The 17,213-nt window shown below is 38.0% G+C and overlaps 3 protein-coding genes and 1 non-coding gene across 4 annotated transcripts; 3 read left to right on the top strand and 1 right to left on the bottom strand.

The window, feature by feature from the left end:
• Nucleotides 1-9,258: 9,258 nt before the first annotated feature.
• Nucleotides 9,259-10,251, bottom strand: BRETT_004728 (uncharacterized protein; the record flags this gene model as incomplete). Its single annotated transcript, XM_041283220.1, has 1 exon — nt 9,259-10,251. One exon carries the CDS (start codon nt 10,249-10,251, stop codon nt 9,259-9,261), a length of 993 nt encoding a protein of 330 aa, XP_041136572.1.
• A 650-nt stretch (nt 10,252-10,901) lies between these two features.
• Nucleotides 10,902-10,998, top strand: BRETT_004727. Its single transcript has one exon. It is a non-coding gene; the product is annotated as a tRNA-Lys (tRNA).
• Nucleotides 10,999-11,096: 98 nt separating this feature from the next.
• On the top strand, nt 11,097-12,671 carry BRETT_004726 (uncharacterized protein; the record flags this gene model as incomplete). Its single annotated transcript, XM_041283219.1, has 1 exon — nt 11,097-12,671. The coding sequence occupies one exon, from the start codon at nt 11,097-11,099 to the stop codon at nt 12,669-12,671; it is 1,575 nt and encodes a 524-aa protein (XP_041136571.1).
• Nucleotides 12,672-14,106: 1,435 nt separating this feature from the next.
• On the top strand, nt 14,107-16,845 carry BRETT_004725 (uncharacterized protein; the record flags this gene model as incomplete). Its single annotated transcript, XM_041283218.1, has 1 exon — nt 14,107-16,845. The coding sequence occupies one exon, from the start codon at nt 14,107-14,109 to the stop codon at nt 16,843-16,845; it is 2,739 nt and encodes a 912-aa protein (XP_041136570.1).
• Nucleotides 16,846-17,213: the final 368 nt, after the last annotated feature.

The raw sequence follows: 17,213 nt of genomic DNA, 5'->3' as shown, positions 1-17,213 counted from the left end.
GTCATATTCTATCTTTATACGCAACCACCTCTACCAGAAGAGCATTGACACTAAGTCCAGTAATGGCACTGGGAGTGAAGACTCCATTGAAGGCAAAGGATATACATGTTTTTGGCGAATATTGCGTTGTTACTCAACCCCCGGATTACTTACCCAAGCTTCACACTAGAGGTAATGAAGGAAATATATTTAGGATTTGATCCAAACMCTTTTGGCTCTCATGTCTTTGTTCCAAACACTCCGGGAGATTTGCGATTTGGCAGTCATGTTTATTCAAGGAGCGTGAGTTTTCTCAAGACGGCCCATGTTGTATGTGGATTACTGCTTGAATCATCGAACTTTGAATGATGACCCTCTTATGGAACTTTATGATCCGCGTTTTCAAATATTTGCCGATCTAGAGTCAGAGGAAGCACCATTAAGTTGCGACGAAGCAGCATTGCTTGCTGACGATCAGGTTGAAAATGATTTAACATTGTCACCCGCTGTCGAAAGGACGTCGCGTATCGATTCAAGTATCGACACGAGACCTGCTACCCCTGAAGATGAGTTGATAGACACTCGCCCTAAAGAAAATATTTCAAAGGCTGGAGCGCTCACTACGTCTTCCCTTGCTAAAGAGGAAATAGAAGCAGAACCTCCTAAGGTTACAGACGATACCATTGTCATTGATACCTCACCTGGAGATACTCAGTCTTTCCACGAGTCGACGGATCATCCTGGAAATTTAAGTACGGATGAGTCTGACAACGACCCGGACTGGACCCCTGACAACGTCAGTATGCAAGACTCTTCTTCCGAGCCTGAGGATTACTCAGATGACGACTCACGTGAGCTGTCTGATGATGAACCTCAGACTAACCAGGCCCCAGACGAAAGAAAGGATGTAGAAGGTACTTCTCTTTTCGACCTGGATCCAGAAGATCATTCGACTTCCGGAATACACTACAAGAAACTTCCACCCGAGGTAAGGGTCGAGGCGAAGAATCCCGGAAAGTCGCTCGTTAGCCAAAATGCTGGTAGGGCTAAGCATCCAAAGCGTTCTCGGAAAAGACGCGAGGGTGCACAGAGCGACAAGTTGAATAAATCAAATGGTCGCTCTACTAAAGGTGGTAACACTTCTACCAATGGTAGAGCAAATTTTAAACCAACTGTTGTTTCCACTGCAAAGGAGTCAGGGGACTCTTTGCAAACTTTAAATCCATCGGATAGCTTCGGTAAGCATGTGAAAGTTGGAGTTTCTGATACATGCAAGTTAGATGCATGGACTGAAGACAATCAGAAGCCGAAGGGTGCAGATCCTGTTAAGGCAGGGATCGAACAACGAAAGCATACGGAGCATTCAGTCGCACGCACTATAACATCAGACGACAAGAGCGCTGGCAGTCAGCTGATGCCAAACTCTTCAATCAAGCAAGCCAAACACGGAGATAAATCACCTCAAGATTACCCACATCCTCCAAGACTCGATTCCGGAAAAACGAGCAGTGAGACGTCTTCTTCCGTGGCTGGTAAAAAGTCTGAAGTTACATCTTCTAAAGGGAATAGCTTACCATCGTGGCAAGGTCGTAATATGCGTTCATTGAATCGACCATTAACTAGAAAACGTCAATTTCATGATGATGGCGATCTGGACCGATATGACAGCACGGTGCCACCGATCGGCACAGGTAGATCTAGGCTGAAAGCAAAAGGCCGCTGGCGTTATGCGGTTAAACACAAGAAGCTCAAGGTCACCCAAGTGTTGCTAAGTGATGTTCACCTGGCAGTTACACCAAGTAGCTACAAGAAGGCGATAAGCAGTAATGATGGAGCTGCAAAGTGGAAAGCAGCAATTGCTGATGAGTTTAACTCTCATCGGAAACATTGCACCTGGGATCCCAAACCTATTATTACAGATGATCCTAGAATTTTGAGCCGGACGGTCTCCACAGGTTGGGTCTTCAACATCAAGTCAGATGGTCGGTTCAAAGCGAGACTCGTTGCTCACGGCGACCACCAGAAGGAGTCAACATACACCTTGACTTTTTCCCCACACTTCGACCTGAGATCATGAGGAGCATTCTTGCTCTTATTGCTACACAACACTGGTTCATGGCACAGTTTGATGTTCAAACGGCTTATCTTAATAGTCCAATTGATACCGAATTGTACATCTATCAGCCACAGGGCTATCATAGTTCTGTCAAACCTTCCGATGTATCAACCGGTAAGAGGGTGGTGTACAGGCTTAACAAAGCCTTATATGGTCTCAAGCAATCTGGAAAATTATGGCACGAGACAATCAAGGCATATTTGGCTAAGATTGGATTTGAATATTCGAGCCCATTTCCTTCCACATACATTCATAAAGATGTCAAGGGAAAAACAGATTGCGTGGTTGGTCTATTTGTGGATGATATTATTATAGGTGCATCGACCAAATCTATTCTTGAGAAGGTCACTAAGCACTTACAGAAAGCTTATGAATTAAAGATCATCGAACAAGATCCAAAGACATATGTTCAAAGATTTTTAGGTATAGATCTTAAGGTGGAGAGACTTAAAAATGGTCGTGTTGGAAGAATTAGTTTATGTCAGTCCTCTTACATTGAAGAGTTTGTTGAGAAACTGAAGATTGAGATGACACGAAAATGCGCTACACCGTTGAGTCCTAACTTTTATTTTGATATGGATCAACACCCGTTGAAATTAACTCAAGAGGAATTGGATAAAAGAGTTACGGATTATAGACGCAAGATTGGTTGTTTACTTTATGTCTCTACTATGACTCGACCAGACATTGCTTATGCAGTTGATTATTTAGCAAGATTCTCTACTTATCCACATGATTTAGTAAGAGAACAGGTGATTCACACAATTCGATATCTCTATTTTTCGAGATTCAGGACAATTGTTTATCAGAACACTGACGCCGATAAGCTTAATCATCTAATTTGCTATTCGGATAGTGACTATGCGCAAGATCCAATTACTCGTCAATCGATGAATGGTTATTTTATCATGTTTGCTAATGCGCCAGTTCATTGGAGAAGTCACTACACTCCACTGGTGTGCAAGTCTTCTACCGAAGCTGAATTACAAGCCATCAATTTCTTAACTGATGAGTTAGAATGGTTCCATCCTTTGATGAAATTTATTTCTGCTTATCAAGGAAAGGTTCATTGTCCTGAGTTACTAGTCGACAACAAGTCTGCCATAGATACAATAGGTCCTTCGGTAATTTTTCGCCAAAGGCAAAGCCATATGCAGTCAGGCTTAAATGTCTTGAAGAGAGATTTAATCGAAAGAAGTTTGTCATCAGGCATGTTGGCACAGAAAACCAATTAGCTGATTTGCTTACTAAACCAATAACTATCAAGGTCATGGATAAACTAAGGCACATGCTTATTCAGATGTTACAAATCAAGGGAGCGTGTCGGAACCTATGAGTTATAATAATGTTTCATATGTTAATAACGCATAAAGGTTCAACTGGTATTTGATTTATAATATGTGAATCAAATTAATGTTCAGACAGATAGAAGAAATAATTCGCGGGGAAATTTTTCCTGTGAAATAAATTTCTCCCTAATCTACTTTCGGCTGAGAATGACCTATTCCACTTCTGCGGAAAAATATCTCTTATATGTATGTACTACTTTTTCCTTATATRCTATGTGTCTCTTAGAAGGGACGACGACTTTATTGTGTAATTTGCAATACATATTCATATAAGGAAATCCATCTTGAAGTGAACCTTCAGCTGAAACCAAGAGTAACCTTCGGGTTCTCGCTGGATTACAAACGTGTTCGTAAGGACCCTATTTTGTTATGGGGGTCATTCTATGCAACAGAAGTCTTTTCTATATCCGAACTATATGGCCAATCCCGTTCATAACCTTGGGCATCTGCGCGCTCGGTAGTGCTACGGCACAGAGATATGTGAGCAATTAAGTAGATACAAATGTCACACGGGATTTATATACTCTGACAGTTCCCAAACAGGATGGATTCCTCTTTGGCATATAATTTGTTATTGTATGAAATTGGAAGAGAAATGGAAGAAGTGTCATTCTCCATTTAATATAAATATGCGCCCTTGCCCTCCTTTGATACAGAGGCAAGGTTAGATTATGATTTAGTTATTTTTCTAGAAAGGGGGATTGAAAAGATAAGTGATTAGATAGAATAATGAAAAAAATATAATAGTTCATAGAGAGCTATGAGATAAGAGATATGAAAGGATACGAGAAGTATCAGATAACAATCTTAATAATCTATTATATATCTTTAGACGGATTTGGTAATCATCTAAAGAATCCTTATACTTCAGGTTATTAAAAATAATATGTTGTTACCTTCAGTCCGACCATTTACATTTTTGTAAGGGGTCTGCTTTGGTTTGAACCTAAATTATTTTAGATTATGTAAGTCCAAAGTGATTTGTGTGTTTGTTTTGAAGTGTTGAATCAAACCACTAAAAGATGAAGTATTGTATGTTGTAAAATAGTGTTTTTAGAATGTTATGATGTAATTTAAGTAAGTGCGGAAGTAATGTATAATGAAATAATCAACTAGTTTGTATTCACTAGGATATAGATAAAAGCACCCCTTTGTATATGTTTATAATTTGAAGTGTTATTATATTTATTTTAATGACTTGTTTTGTATTTGTTTTTATTTGTTTTCTTATTTTTATCTTCTTGTTATATTTTCTCTTATTCTTATCTCTGTTCTTCTTATTCTTTTTCTATCTTCTTCTTATCTAAGCTGTTGCTTCTTCTTTCTTATCTTCATCTTGAGTTTTCCAAAAAGGCTAAATACTCATTTAATATTTTCTCGTTTTTCTGCTTAATAAAATATTTGCATCTCGTCGTCCAATTTTAATAAATAATTCGCTCATGTTGCTTCGCTCATAATATTACGTAACCATTTGGATAACACGTGACTTTTCCTTGTTCGATCCCTCACAATACCGCGCTTTGCAAAAAGATCGTCCTCGATCGTTACCACTCTTAAAACAAAATTCAAAATGTTGTAGGTCGCATTAATCGACTGTGTAACCCTCCGGTGGTGTGCCAAATTCATCCTTTGAATGATCTTCGTATTGTTGTAAACGGATTAAGTGTCCTAAGTTGGTCATCAATGTGGAACGAAGTTGGGATGGCATTTTGTTAAGGTAAGATGTTGGAATTGAAGTACTATGTTCGGGATCACAATCTTTCCAATGGACGTCATAAGTTTGATGTTCGCGATCATAAGCGGCAATAGCTGTAACTTCACTCAATCGTTGTAAAATTTCGAGGTCTGTGCGAGGAGGAACGCGAGGGAATGCGGCATTCTGTTGAAGGAAGTGACGGAACCAACGGACATTGAAAACACGTTTTGTATGTACGGTTTCTGGGAAATCGATTTCAAATGCGTTATCACCTTGTTGTTTAATGATTCTGTAAGGTCCGATGAAAACTGGTAAAACTTTGTGATATTTATATTTCCGGTTGAAGCAATCCTTGTTTAGAAGTATGAGATCTCCAACTTTAAAATCATGAGTGCGAACTTTCTTATTATGTTGTAATTCCTGATGATGTTGAGCTAAAACTAAATTATCTTGGGCTTGTTGCATAACGAGTTTCATGCGTTTGACATATTCTTCAGCATTAGGACTATACCTAGAGCTATCAACTCTGGCGCCTGATATAAAAGTAGGTGAAGTAGGTCTATAACCTTGGCTGAGCTCAAACGGAGTCATGCCTGATGATTTTTGTATACTATTATTATAAGCAAATTCTAGCATAGGAAGCATAGTGTCCCAGCTTGTCAAGTCATTAGCGCAATATGTGCGAATTAATTGGTTTAAAACGCGATTGACACGTTCAGTTTGGCCATCTGTCTGCGGATGGTTTGTCGTAGACATGAGTAGGGAGGTACCTACCATACTATTAAATGTATACCAAAACTTATTCATAAATCTAATATCTTTATCCGACACTAAACGGTGTGGGATGCCATGAAGCTTAAAGCATTCGGCCAAAAATAACTGTGCACAACGTGGTGCGTCTAGAGTTTTATCTGTGGCAATAAAATGTGCCATTTTAGTAAATCTGTCAATGATAACCAGAATCATATCATGGTCTCGAATAGTTTTCGGAACAGCAGTAACAAAATCCATAGAGACATCGGTCCATCGACCTTCCGGTATAGGTAATGGTGAAAATAGTCCTTGGACAGCTTGAGTAGAGGTCTTATTTCGTTGACAAACGCTGCATGACTTACAGAACGACTTAATATAGTTTAACATTTTAGGCCAATAAAACATTTTATGAGCTAGCTCGAAAGTCTTGAAATATCCAAAATGTCCTGCAGTAATGGAGTCGTGACATTGCCTCACAAGTAAATCTTTAATCTTTTTATCGTATGGAATAGCTAATCTAGAATACTCGCTACCCAAAAAAGTAGTGTAATATAGTAATTCGTTATGATATCTGAAGTGCTGAGCATAATGACGAAGGTCCTGCGTAGACGGTTTCAGCTTCGCCCCATTCTTCAACAGCTCATAGACTCTGCTTAGGTCTTTATCATATTTATACGCTTTTATAATTTGTTGTTTAAGGTCATCATTCCACTTTAAAATAGACTGAACGGATCCAGAGGACTCGTCAGCAGACGTCAATGTTGCAATCATTGCGCCTGAATCGGTAATATCTGCAATTGCATTGTCTTCAAGAGTAGAAGTAATAATAGAATGTAGAAATGTGGCGGACCGTTTTTTATCTATGTCTTCGAGCGCTAAGGCATCTAAGACTGCTGCGGCGGCTAACTCTAAACCGGCAGCTGGTTCTAATAATTTTAATTCCGGATAACGCGATAGTGCGTCTGCTGCTGAATTATCATGTCCCTTAATATATTCAACCTCAAAGTCGTATTGGGACAAAAAGTCAATCCATTTGGCGACTCTTTGAGTGTCAATGAGATTTTGATTCTTTAAATGTATGAGACTTTTGTGATCCGTTTTTATAATAAATTTGCGATTCATTAAGTAATAACGCCATGTTTTTAAAGCCTCAATCACTGCCAAGAACTCTCGTTCGTAAATAGAATATCTAAGCTGAGCTGGTAATAATTTCTTTGAACCATAAGCAATAACTCCTATAACTTTCCCGTAAGGATCGAGTTGTTCGAGAACGTAACCAACCGCATAACCACACGCGTCCGTATGAATACGAAAGGTATAACCCGGATCCCATATTGGATGTACAAGAAGTGGTGCTGACAGGAACTTATTTTTAAGGTCTTTAAATGCTGTATCTTGGAGGGAAGTCCACTCACAACGTTTTGCAATATAATCTAAAATCGGCTTAGCAGTTAATGAATATCGTTGAATAAATCTTCGGTAAAAACCAGTCAATCCGAGAAAAGATTGTGCTTCTTTAATGCTGGTTGGCGTAGGCCATTCTTTAATAACTTTTATTTTATCTGGATCAGTCTCGACACCTTCAGGTGTAATTACAAAGCCTAAAAACCTTAATTTCTTAAAGAAGAATGCACACTTACTGAGCTTTGCTATTAACTTATTTTCCCGTAGCGTTTGAAGCACGGTTCGGACATGGTCGAAATGATCTGCCGTATGTTCAGAGTAAATCAATATATCGTCGATGTAAACTTTCACGAATTTCGATAAGTAAGGTGCTAAAATATTATTCATCAGTCGTTGAAATGTTGAAGGAGCATTCGTTAGCCCGAATGGCATAACCATCCATTCGTAGTGACCGTTTTCGGTACTGAAAGCTGTTTTGTCGATATCAGTCTCCTCTATTCTAACTTGGTAATATCCTGACATTAAATCTAATTTAGAGTAAACTTTTGCTTTTCCGAGATCGCTAGTAAGCTTTTCAATATCAGGAATAGGAAATTTATCCTTAATAGTAAGATTATTTAAAGCCCTATAGTCGACACACATTCGAAGTGAACCATCTTTCTTTTTTACAAATAATACTGGGCTGTTGAATGGACTAGCACTTGGCCGAATCCAATTGCGTTTCATAAGATCGTTAACTTGTTTGGTCAATTCGATCTGTTCTGCGTGACTTAATTTATATTGCCTTCTAAAAGTAGTATCGTTAGGTCTTTGAAGGATAATACGATGAACTAAATTTCTTTTCGGAGGTAGTGTACTTGGAGGGTCATTCGTAAGCACGTCAGAGTATTCTTTAATTAATTTTTCTTTTAAGTGTGCCACTCCACTAACCTCTGTTTCTGTGCGTATTTGAGTATTTTCTGGGGTAAGAGTTTGTATATATAGCATGCCGGGAACTTGCTCTGGATTGCGAAGTTCTTTTAAATAATCGGCTATGTCAAGACAATTACATTTTATATTATAATCAGTTTTCTGGTAAGGCTTGCTCTTCCCGATAAGTTTCCAATTAATAAATTCTTGGTACCTTTGAATAAACGGTAAACCTAAGAAGACATCTCTTGTAGGAATGTCAATTATGAAGAACGCGACCGTTGCATTAATCTCAGTCTGGAAAAGGAATGTCCAATCCAAAACGATGAAGTGTGAAGTCACCATTTTATGACCGACTGCATTAACTTGTAAAGGTTCGCATCTCCTTATTTCTGATTCTAAATTTAAATCTTTTACGATCTGCCTCGAAATGAAATTCGATGTAGCCCCTGAGTCGATGACCACTGGCATGTGGTAAGCCCCTTTTAAGATTGCAATTACCTTAGCTGCTTCAGCAATTTGCGGTGCTTCCACGTAGTTTAAGTTTAAGTCCTGGCCGTAATTCTTATACACAATTTCATTTAAAAAACTTTCGTCTAAATCAGGGTTTTCTAACTTTAATTTTTCAAAATTTTCTTTAAGGGTTTCAACAAATTCTTCACTTTCTGTATTGTGATCAGATACATTATTCTCGAGTGTTCTAACGGAAACCGAGGCATCTTGATCTATCATATTAAGCGCTAGGGCATGAGCATCATCTAGATCGCTATGAGGTATTTCCTCTATTTTTTCTTGAACATTAGAATTTTCTTTATTTTTTGAGTTTTTTAAGTTTTCAGTATTTTTTTGATTTTTTAAATTTTCAGTATTTTTTTGCGTTTTTGTAATTTTTTGTGAGTACGAAGAGTTCAAATTCAAGTCTTTTTGTTCTTTTCTATTTTCCAATTGTTTTTTCGTTTTTATATTTTCCTTTTTCTTAAAATTTTTTATATTACGCATTTTCACTTCTGTTTCGTTCTGACCGCTTTGTGTATCAATAGATAGGTCGGCTTCTATTGACTCTCCGCATTTAAATTATTCTCTTGTTCCATATCAACGTCTTCTGAGTTATCTGTTAGTGCATCTTGTGCTTCTATACGCTGCAAGTGCCCCTGGGCATAGCCCTGTTGATTCGTACCCGTTTGAGGTGGTGGTGAACCATAGTATGAAAAGTTGCGCTGACCATTCTGATGATAATTGCCTCTGTAACTCTGGCCTCTTCTTGGTCCACCGTACCCGCGTCTACCATAGCCGCGGCCTCTGTAAGATCCTCTTCCAAAATATCCACGTTGGTTTGCCTGGTAATTATTATTGTATCTTCCACTATTGTCATTGTTGGTGTATCCATTTCTACTTGTTCCTTGATTATGGTATTGATTGTTGTTTCCATAATTGCCTCTACGTCTCTTATTGTTTCCTTGCATGGCACTCAACTCTGCCAGGTAAACAGGATCTGATTTCAAAAATTTCTCTGCTTCCCTTGCTGCGTCTAAATATTTTTCGAAATGTGACCCATCTGGAACTGCGTGCATGTGATGTCTGACCTTTGGATTAAGTCCACTGATGAATTTATCTATAAGGAGTTCGTTGTTGGTTGAATAACTAGGAATCTCCATAGCAATCGTCAATAAAGCGTCTGCAAATGATTGAACCTCTCTTGTTTGGGTGAGTTTGAAAAACTTGTCCTTTGAACTTTCCTTTTGAAAAGCATTGTCTGGTGCAAAATGTTCCAAAAATGTCTTCTTAATTTGCTCATACTCTTTCTCCCCGTATTCTTCGTCTAATCTGATATGTTGATCGTACCATTTTTTTGCAACACCGCTCAAAGCTCTGGAAAAGATGTACTTCATTTTAACTTTGTTTGTCAATTCTGCGGCTTCGAAATATTCATCCATCTCATGAATCAAAATGTTCGCTCTGGCTGCCATGTTTCTTCCCGAACCATTGAAATCCGCCTTTGGTGGGCTGATGTTCGAATTAATTCCATTTGGTCTTGATGAATCCATATTGTTATATCCTTTGTTCTGTAATCGTAACTATCCGATGCTACCAATTGTAAGGGGTCTGCTTTGGTTTGAACCTAAATTATTTTAGATTATGTAAGTCCAAAGTGATTTGTGTGTTTGTTTTGAAGTGTTGAATCAAACCACTAAAAGATGAAGTATTGTATGTTGTAAAATAGTGTTTTTAGAATGTTATGATGTAATTTAAGTAAGTGCGGAAGTAATGTATAATGAAATAATCAACTAGTTTGTATTCACTAGGATATAGATAAAAGCACCCCTTTGTATATGTTTATAATTTGAAGTGTTATTATATTTATTTTAATGACTTGTTTTGTATTTGTTTTTATTTGTTTTCTTATTTTTATCTTCTTGTTATATTTTCTCTTATTCTTATCTCTGTTCTTCTTATTCTTTTTCTATCTTCTTCTTATCTAAGCTGTTGCTTCTTCTTTCTTATCTTCATCTTGAGTTTTCCAAAAAGGCTAAATACTCATTTAATATTTTCTCGTTTTTCTGCTTAATAAAATATTTGCATCTCGTCGTCCAATTTTAATAAATAATTCGCTCATGTTGCTTCGCTCATAATATTACGTAACCATTTGGATAACACGTGACTTTTCCTTGTTCGATCCCTCACAATTTTCGTAAAATCCCTGTTAGCTCAGTCGGTAGAGCGTTCGGCTTTTAAACGCCTTTATGGGCAAGAAGTCGACCGAACGGTCGGGGGTTCGAGCCCCCCATAGGGAGTTTACTCTTATTTTTTTAATAATTTTTATGATGTCACGTATAATCCATATGTTTGCGTGCGATGCTAAACGAAATCTAGTTGAATATTTCAGCACAACATGAGGATAATAAATATTCCCATTGTGTTTTTGGTTTTCGGAGTTGGTCCTGAGGTTTTTGCTATGGCATCAAATACGAAAAGAGATAGTACTGCTCTCATTGAGCAACTTATCAAATCCCCACCAAAATACCAGAAGGAATTTGGAAGTTACCTAAAACAGGCTTTCCAAACACATTATTTGCAAATATATGGTTCTGTTGTGTGCCTGTTTCTAATTCTAATGGCACACGGAGGCATTATTAACAGGGTGCATTATTTTGAACCAAGAAATCCTATAAAATTTGTTGGGAATGATGGGAAGAATTCATTTACTTTAAAGGAACTTATTGGGAAGAAAATACCAACACTCCGAGATCAAGCGATATGTTTGTTGAACCCATTTCTTTTCACAGGAGATCTTCAAACCATGTATGCCGGTGTGAGGACATTTCATTCTCGTGATCAATTGTATTTTGGGAGACAAATTCTCAGGATGCGGGATGGAGGTTCAGCAGCACTTGATCAGGTTATCAGTTCAGCAAAGTTCCGAAGTGCCAAGCCGGAGTCTTGTGATATTCCAGAAGGACAGAAGAAATTGTATCTTGGAAAATCGACGAGATATTTCACAAAGAAAGAACTTTTAGAACAGGATGGACAACAAAGTAAACGACCTATTGTACTTGCACTTCATGGATTATCAGGGTCTTCGGCAGAGCCATATTGCCGGTGCTTAATGAATCCATTATTCAACAAGGAGCACTTCGATTGTTTTGTGCTTAACGCTAGAGGTTGCGGTGGTGTGAATATTACAACACCTTCTTTATTTTGCGCATTATGGACTGAAGATGTTAGGGAAGCTGTGAAAGTTCTAAGACAGAGATACCCTGGCCGCCCTATTTTTGCTGTTGGATTTTCAATGGGTTCTATAATATTAACAAATTATCTAGCCCAGGAAGGGGACAAGTCAGGGATTGATTTCGCCGTTACCCTTGCGTGCATCTGGGATTTGCGTGCCTCATCAAACCGATTGGAATCTCACTTCCTTTCGGGTAACTTGTATAGTCCACGTATGACAAAAAATCTGCTGGAATTAATAGCCAACCAGAAAGATGAATTATCCTTATCCAGGGAATTCAAGAAGAGCTATTCAAGAGAGAATATCAGAAAGATGGATCGTTTATCCCATTTTGATGACAATTTCACCAGTAAAATGTTTGGATTTAGTTGTGCTGATGAGTATTACTGCTATGCATCACCGATAATACGTATGAATAACATTCGAACACCGCTTTTGAATATAAACTCTGAGGATGACCCGGTAGCTGGTGGTTTTGATGTCGGGGCACTACCAGTTGAAAGAGCAAGTTTCAATCCGTATATTACTATGATCACAACTACCCATGGAGGTCATCTTGGTTGGTTCAAGCCAAATAACGTGAGATGGTATACAGAACCAGTTTCACAACTTATGGCAGAGCTTTACAGTGAGGTATACAATTGTAGTGCTGGCAATATTCAAGTGGATAAGCATAGCCTTCCAGCGGACATTCCAATTTCTGAGGGAAAATTGGTGATGAAGACATTCAAGAGCTGATTTCTGAGGACTAACGTATACTTGACAATTAATAACAGTTACGGCGGTAATGACTAATCGAATTCATATATGCTGTCGGAATTTATCATACCGTACATATTTTATTTATAAGACATTTATTGCGGGGAAATTTTTGGAGTAGATAACTGTGGTTAAGACGTGTGACCCACCATGTAATTCAGTGTTCCGATATATTAGATGTATTGGGAATGTTGATCGTCAAAAAGAAGAATTTAAACAATGACGTAAAACCGCCGAGAAATAATACAGAAAATAAATGGAGCGCGAAATGGTCTATCACATCCGCTAATCTTATTTTTCGTTTTCGTAATTAATACATAACATGTATTTCTACAACTCAACTCCTTACATCGATTAATGCTCAAAAAGCTCAGTTTGGATATTATACATGACTTCCCAACACCTCATTCAATTGGATTAACTAACCATTTGAATACGTCGAGCTCACGATAGCATGTTTGAAGATCATTGACATGTGATTGATAACTGTGTTTCTTAAAATACTTTTTTTGTGATTGTATTAAAGCCGTATACCCACGCGGAATCAAAAAATGTTCCGCTTTCGTAGCCACAACATATCTTTAGCTCGCTTCTTGTTCAGAAGTTCCGATTGCGCAACAGCGAATTAAACTTGGCCATTGTCATATTTATTCCTCGATGGGTATGGGTACAGGAAAGCCGCTGGCTCCTTTTCCACTTGGTTCTGAAATTTTTCATATAACTAAGGCCCAAAAAGTATTTGTTACTGAAACATTGCGTCAATGGTATGATTAATTTGGCCCATTGCCATTTCAAAAGAGCTTGTCGAAAGTAAACATTTACCCACAGATAAAGTTATGATTCACCTTAATTTTATCTGATAATCTTGGTGGCATCCTGATAATCAGTCCCCTAAACAAACAGAAAAGGCAGGAGACAAAAATTAAGAATTTGAAACTGATTGTTCAAAAAAAAGCCATACTTTTGAAGTAATGAAAAGAACTGAGATATTCCTTGAAGTAGACCAAATTCCCTTTACCCGCACCCCCAAATATTGCGCACTCGACTCGGAAAAAACAATGCCTTAGAGCAAGAACTAATAAATCAAGGTGGACAGCCGTATACTTGGAAGGATGAGATTGAGATGGCTTAAATGCATTTATTTCTGTTTTCAATGGCTCGAAGTTTTCTTTGTTCATTTCCGCGATCTATTTTTCGTGGACTTTGAAGAACATCATAATATATAAATGTATTATATGCGTATCTTTGGGGCATTAATATGAGAAATTATGGTTTTGGGCTGCTGATTCCTATTTCCTTTCTGTTTCAGCACACTCCTCATTACAACTTCTATCGTTACGTATTATAAAGAATTTCTTTATAATATTTTCTACAATAGGCACTACCGAAGCCGTTTGGCGTAAAAACTTAAGGAATGGAAAAAGAAATTCAAGATTCGGTGTCTTCAGACACCGCATCACCAGAAAATTTTGAAGAGAAGAAGAAAGGCTTCACCTCAGTTGAGGAGACGAACGAGGATCATTATCAGCGCATTTATGAGCGTATGGGAAGAAATTCCAAGTCCGGCTCTAATAATGATATGGATTCCGCAGATGTCCAGTTTGTTCTCAATAAAATCAAGTGTATGGAAATAGAGGAGTCAATCCAAATTTTAAAGGATACACAACTTGAACATACTGATGATTTGAACTTCCCTGAGGCCTCCCGGAAATTAATTGCTGATCTCTTGGAAGGTCCACAAAATTTTCCTGAGGGAGAGTACGAGTTTGAAGTTAAATCTGAAGCAGCCATTATAAAATACTTCTCACCATATGCCGAGGTTCGTGCTGTTACCAGCCCTAATGATGACATCAACACACCATGCGAAACTATTAGGGCATACATCCTTGGTTTGATCTGGGCAGTCATCGGTCAATTCATTAACTCCTTCTTCAACTCCCGTTATCCTAATATCACCATTACTTCTCCTGTTTGTCAAACTTTGCTTTATCCTTGTGGTAAAGCGTGGGAAACAATTATCCCTAACTGGGGTTTCAATTTTCGCGGTCATCGTATTGAATTGAATCCTGGTCCTTGGAATTATAAGGAGCAGATGTTTGCAACCATTATCTTCGATGTTTCTCTTACATCGGTTTATGCATTCAGTAATATTCAAACACAGCAAGTCTTTTTTCACGATAATTGGTTGACCGCCGGATATTGCATTCTATTGATATTATCCACTCAATGTATGGGTCTTGGCTTTGCGGGTATTTTGAGAAGATTCGTCGTTTTCCCAATCGAAGCTATTTGGCCTACACAGCTTCCAACTCTTGCTTTGAACAGAGCATTGTTGGTTCCCGATGCTAGAAGTAAAACGCATGGTTGGAGTATTTCTCGCTATACATTTTTCTTCATTGTTTTCACCGCAAGCTTTTGCTATTACTGGTTCCCAGGCTTCATATTCGAAGCCCTCAGTTATTTCTCATGGATCACCTGGATCAAGCCCGATAACTTTAACTTGGCAACAGTTACTGGAGTTGATTATGGTCTTGCATATAATCCAATAACTTCGTTTGATTGGAATATAGTTGGATACTTCAGTCCATTGGCAGTTCCATTTTTCTCGTATTCTCAACAATATCTCGGCACATTTATTTCTGGATTGGTTATTCTTGCCGTGTATTACACAAATACAAAATATACAGCTTATCTCCCAATTAATTCCTCCGGTATTTATGACAATACTGGTGCAAGTTACAATGTGTCAATGGTTATGACTGACAGTAAGTTGGACGAAAATAAATACAAAAACTACTCCCCTCCTTTCTATTCTGCCGCTAATCTTGTTGTTTATGGTGCGTTCTTTTTAACATATCCTTTGATGTTCTTTTATGTTATTTTGGATCAGTGGAGAATTATTATCAAAGCCTGTGGTGATATCTGGAAACTTATAAAAGATGCAATTATGAATATTGTTAATGAAACTAAGGCTGCTGGTTCAGCTCTAGTTCATGGCGATATTAAAGGATTCTTCCTTCATTTAGCCGGTATTTTCTTGGAAAAGGGATCCGTTTATGATGGATTTGATGACCCTTTCACTCGCGCGATGAGGAGATATCCTGAGGTTCCAAACTGGTGGTTTTACATCATTGTTCTCATTTCATTTATTTTCGCCATTATCATCCTTGAAGTTTACCCTCTTGAAACTCCTGTTTGGACTATCTTTTTTGTCCTTGGAATCAATCTCGTTTTCTTGATTCCTATGAATTTATTGAATGCCATTGCGGGTGTTAGTGTTGGACTAAATGTTTTGGTTGAACTTATCATTGGTTATGCTGCGCCGGGTGCCGAATCTTTGATGTTTGCTAAAGCATACGGATACAACATCGATGGTCAAGCCTCTACTTATATTTCCGATCAGAAAATGGCTCATTACGCCAGGATTCCTCCTAGAGCAGTTTTCAGAGGTCAACTTTTGTCCACAATTATAACTTCATTTGTTGCATACGGGGTGGTTAACTTTGTGGACAATAATATCAGTGGAATTTGTGATGAAGATCAATCAGAACACTTTACCTGCGACAATGGTTCGCGTATTTACTTCAGTGCATCCGTTATTTGGGGTCTCGTCGGTCCTAAGAGAATATTCTCTCAACAATATCCAGTTCTTAGATGGCTCTTCCTTGTTGGATTTATCCTTGCATTTGTTTGGTGGGGATTAAAACATTATGGTGGTGCTATTAGAAGTAAGGCAAAGAAATCGTTCTCACAAGGTTTGTATTCCATTCTCGACTGGACTATCTTCAAGCCAATTTCCCTACTTAAGAATATTCATCCTGCTTTGATATCCATTGGATTCCTCGAATGGGCACCTCTTAACCTTGCTTATCAGACGGGGGGAATGTATTTGTCATTTGTTTTCATGTATTATATTCGAAGACATATGACTTCCTGGTGGGAAAAATACAATTATGTGCTTTCCGCTGGTTTAAATGCAGGTCTCGCTTTCTCAGCCATTATTGTCTTTTTTGCTGTTCAGTACCATCCAGTTGATATTAGTTGGTGGGGAAACAATGTTGTTTCCGAGGGAGTCGATGGTTACGCTGGACAAACTGCATTGAAGACCGATTTGCCAGAAAGAGGTTATTTTGGCCCCGAAACATGGAGTTAAAGATTTACGTAGTATGGGTGCATCTTTACATAGGTGTTTTGGTATGTATGCACCAAAAACTTTTTTTGCTGTCAAAATCTGTAGAGGGTGGAGAAACAGCAGACATTTTCCTTGCAGCGATGCGTTACTATTATAATTTTATTACTTTAAATAAGTTTATATTTACTCTTAAAAGGTGTGCTAGTTAATTCATAAGTCTATTTTATTGTAAGATTTTAGACAAGAGGGTTCACATCATTTTTTGAATTTTATATTTTCCTAACCGGAACTCTATATCTGGTTGCCAAGACTTTAAAGTTCGGCTTTTTAATCACTGTTTTTGACCACTACACTACCTCTGTGCAAATTTTTTGTTTTTTGCAATTCGC

Source organism: Brettanomyces bruxellensis, chromosome 7 (assembly GCF_011074885.1).
Source record: "Brettanomyces bruxellensis chromosome 7, complete sequence".
In the NCBI taxonomy this organism is placed as follows: Eukaryota; Fungi; Ascomycota; class Pichiomycetes; order Pichiales; family Pichiaceae; genus Brettanomyces; species Brettanomyces bruxellensis.
This window is presented reverse-complemented; position numbering and strand designations above follow the sequence as displayed.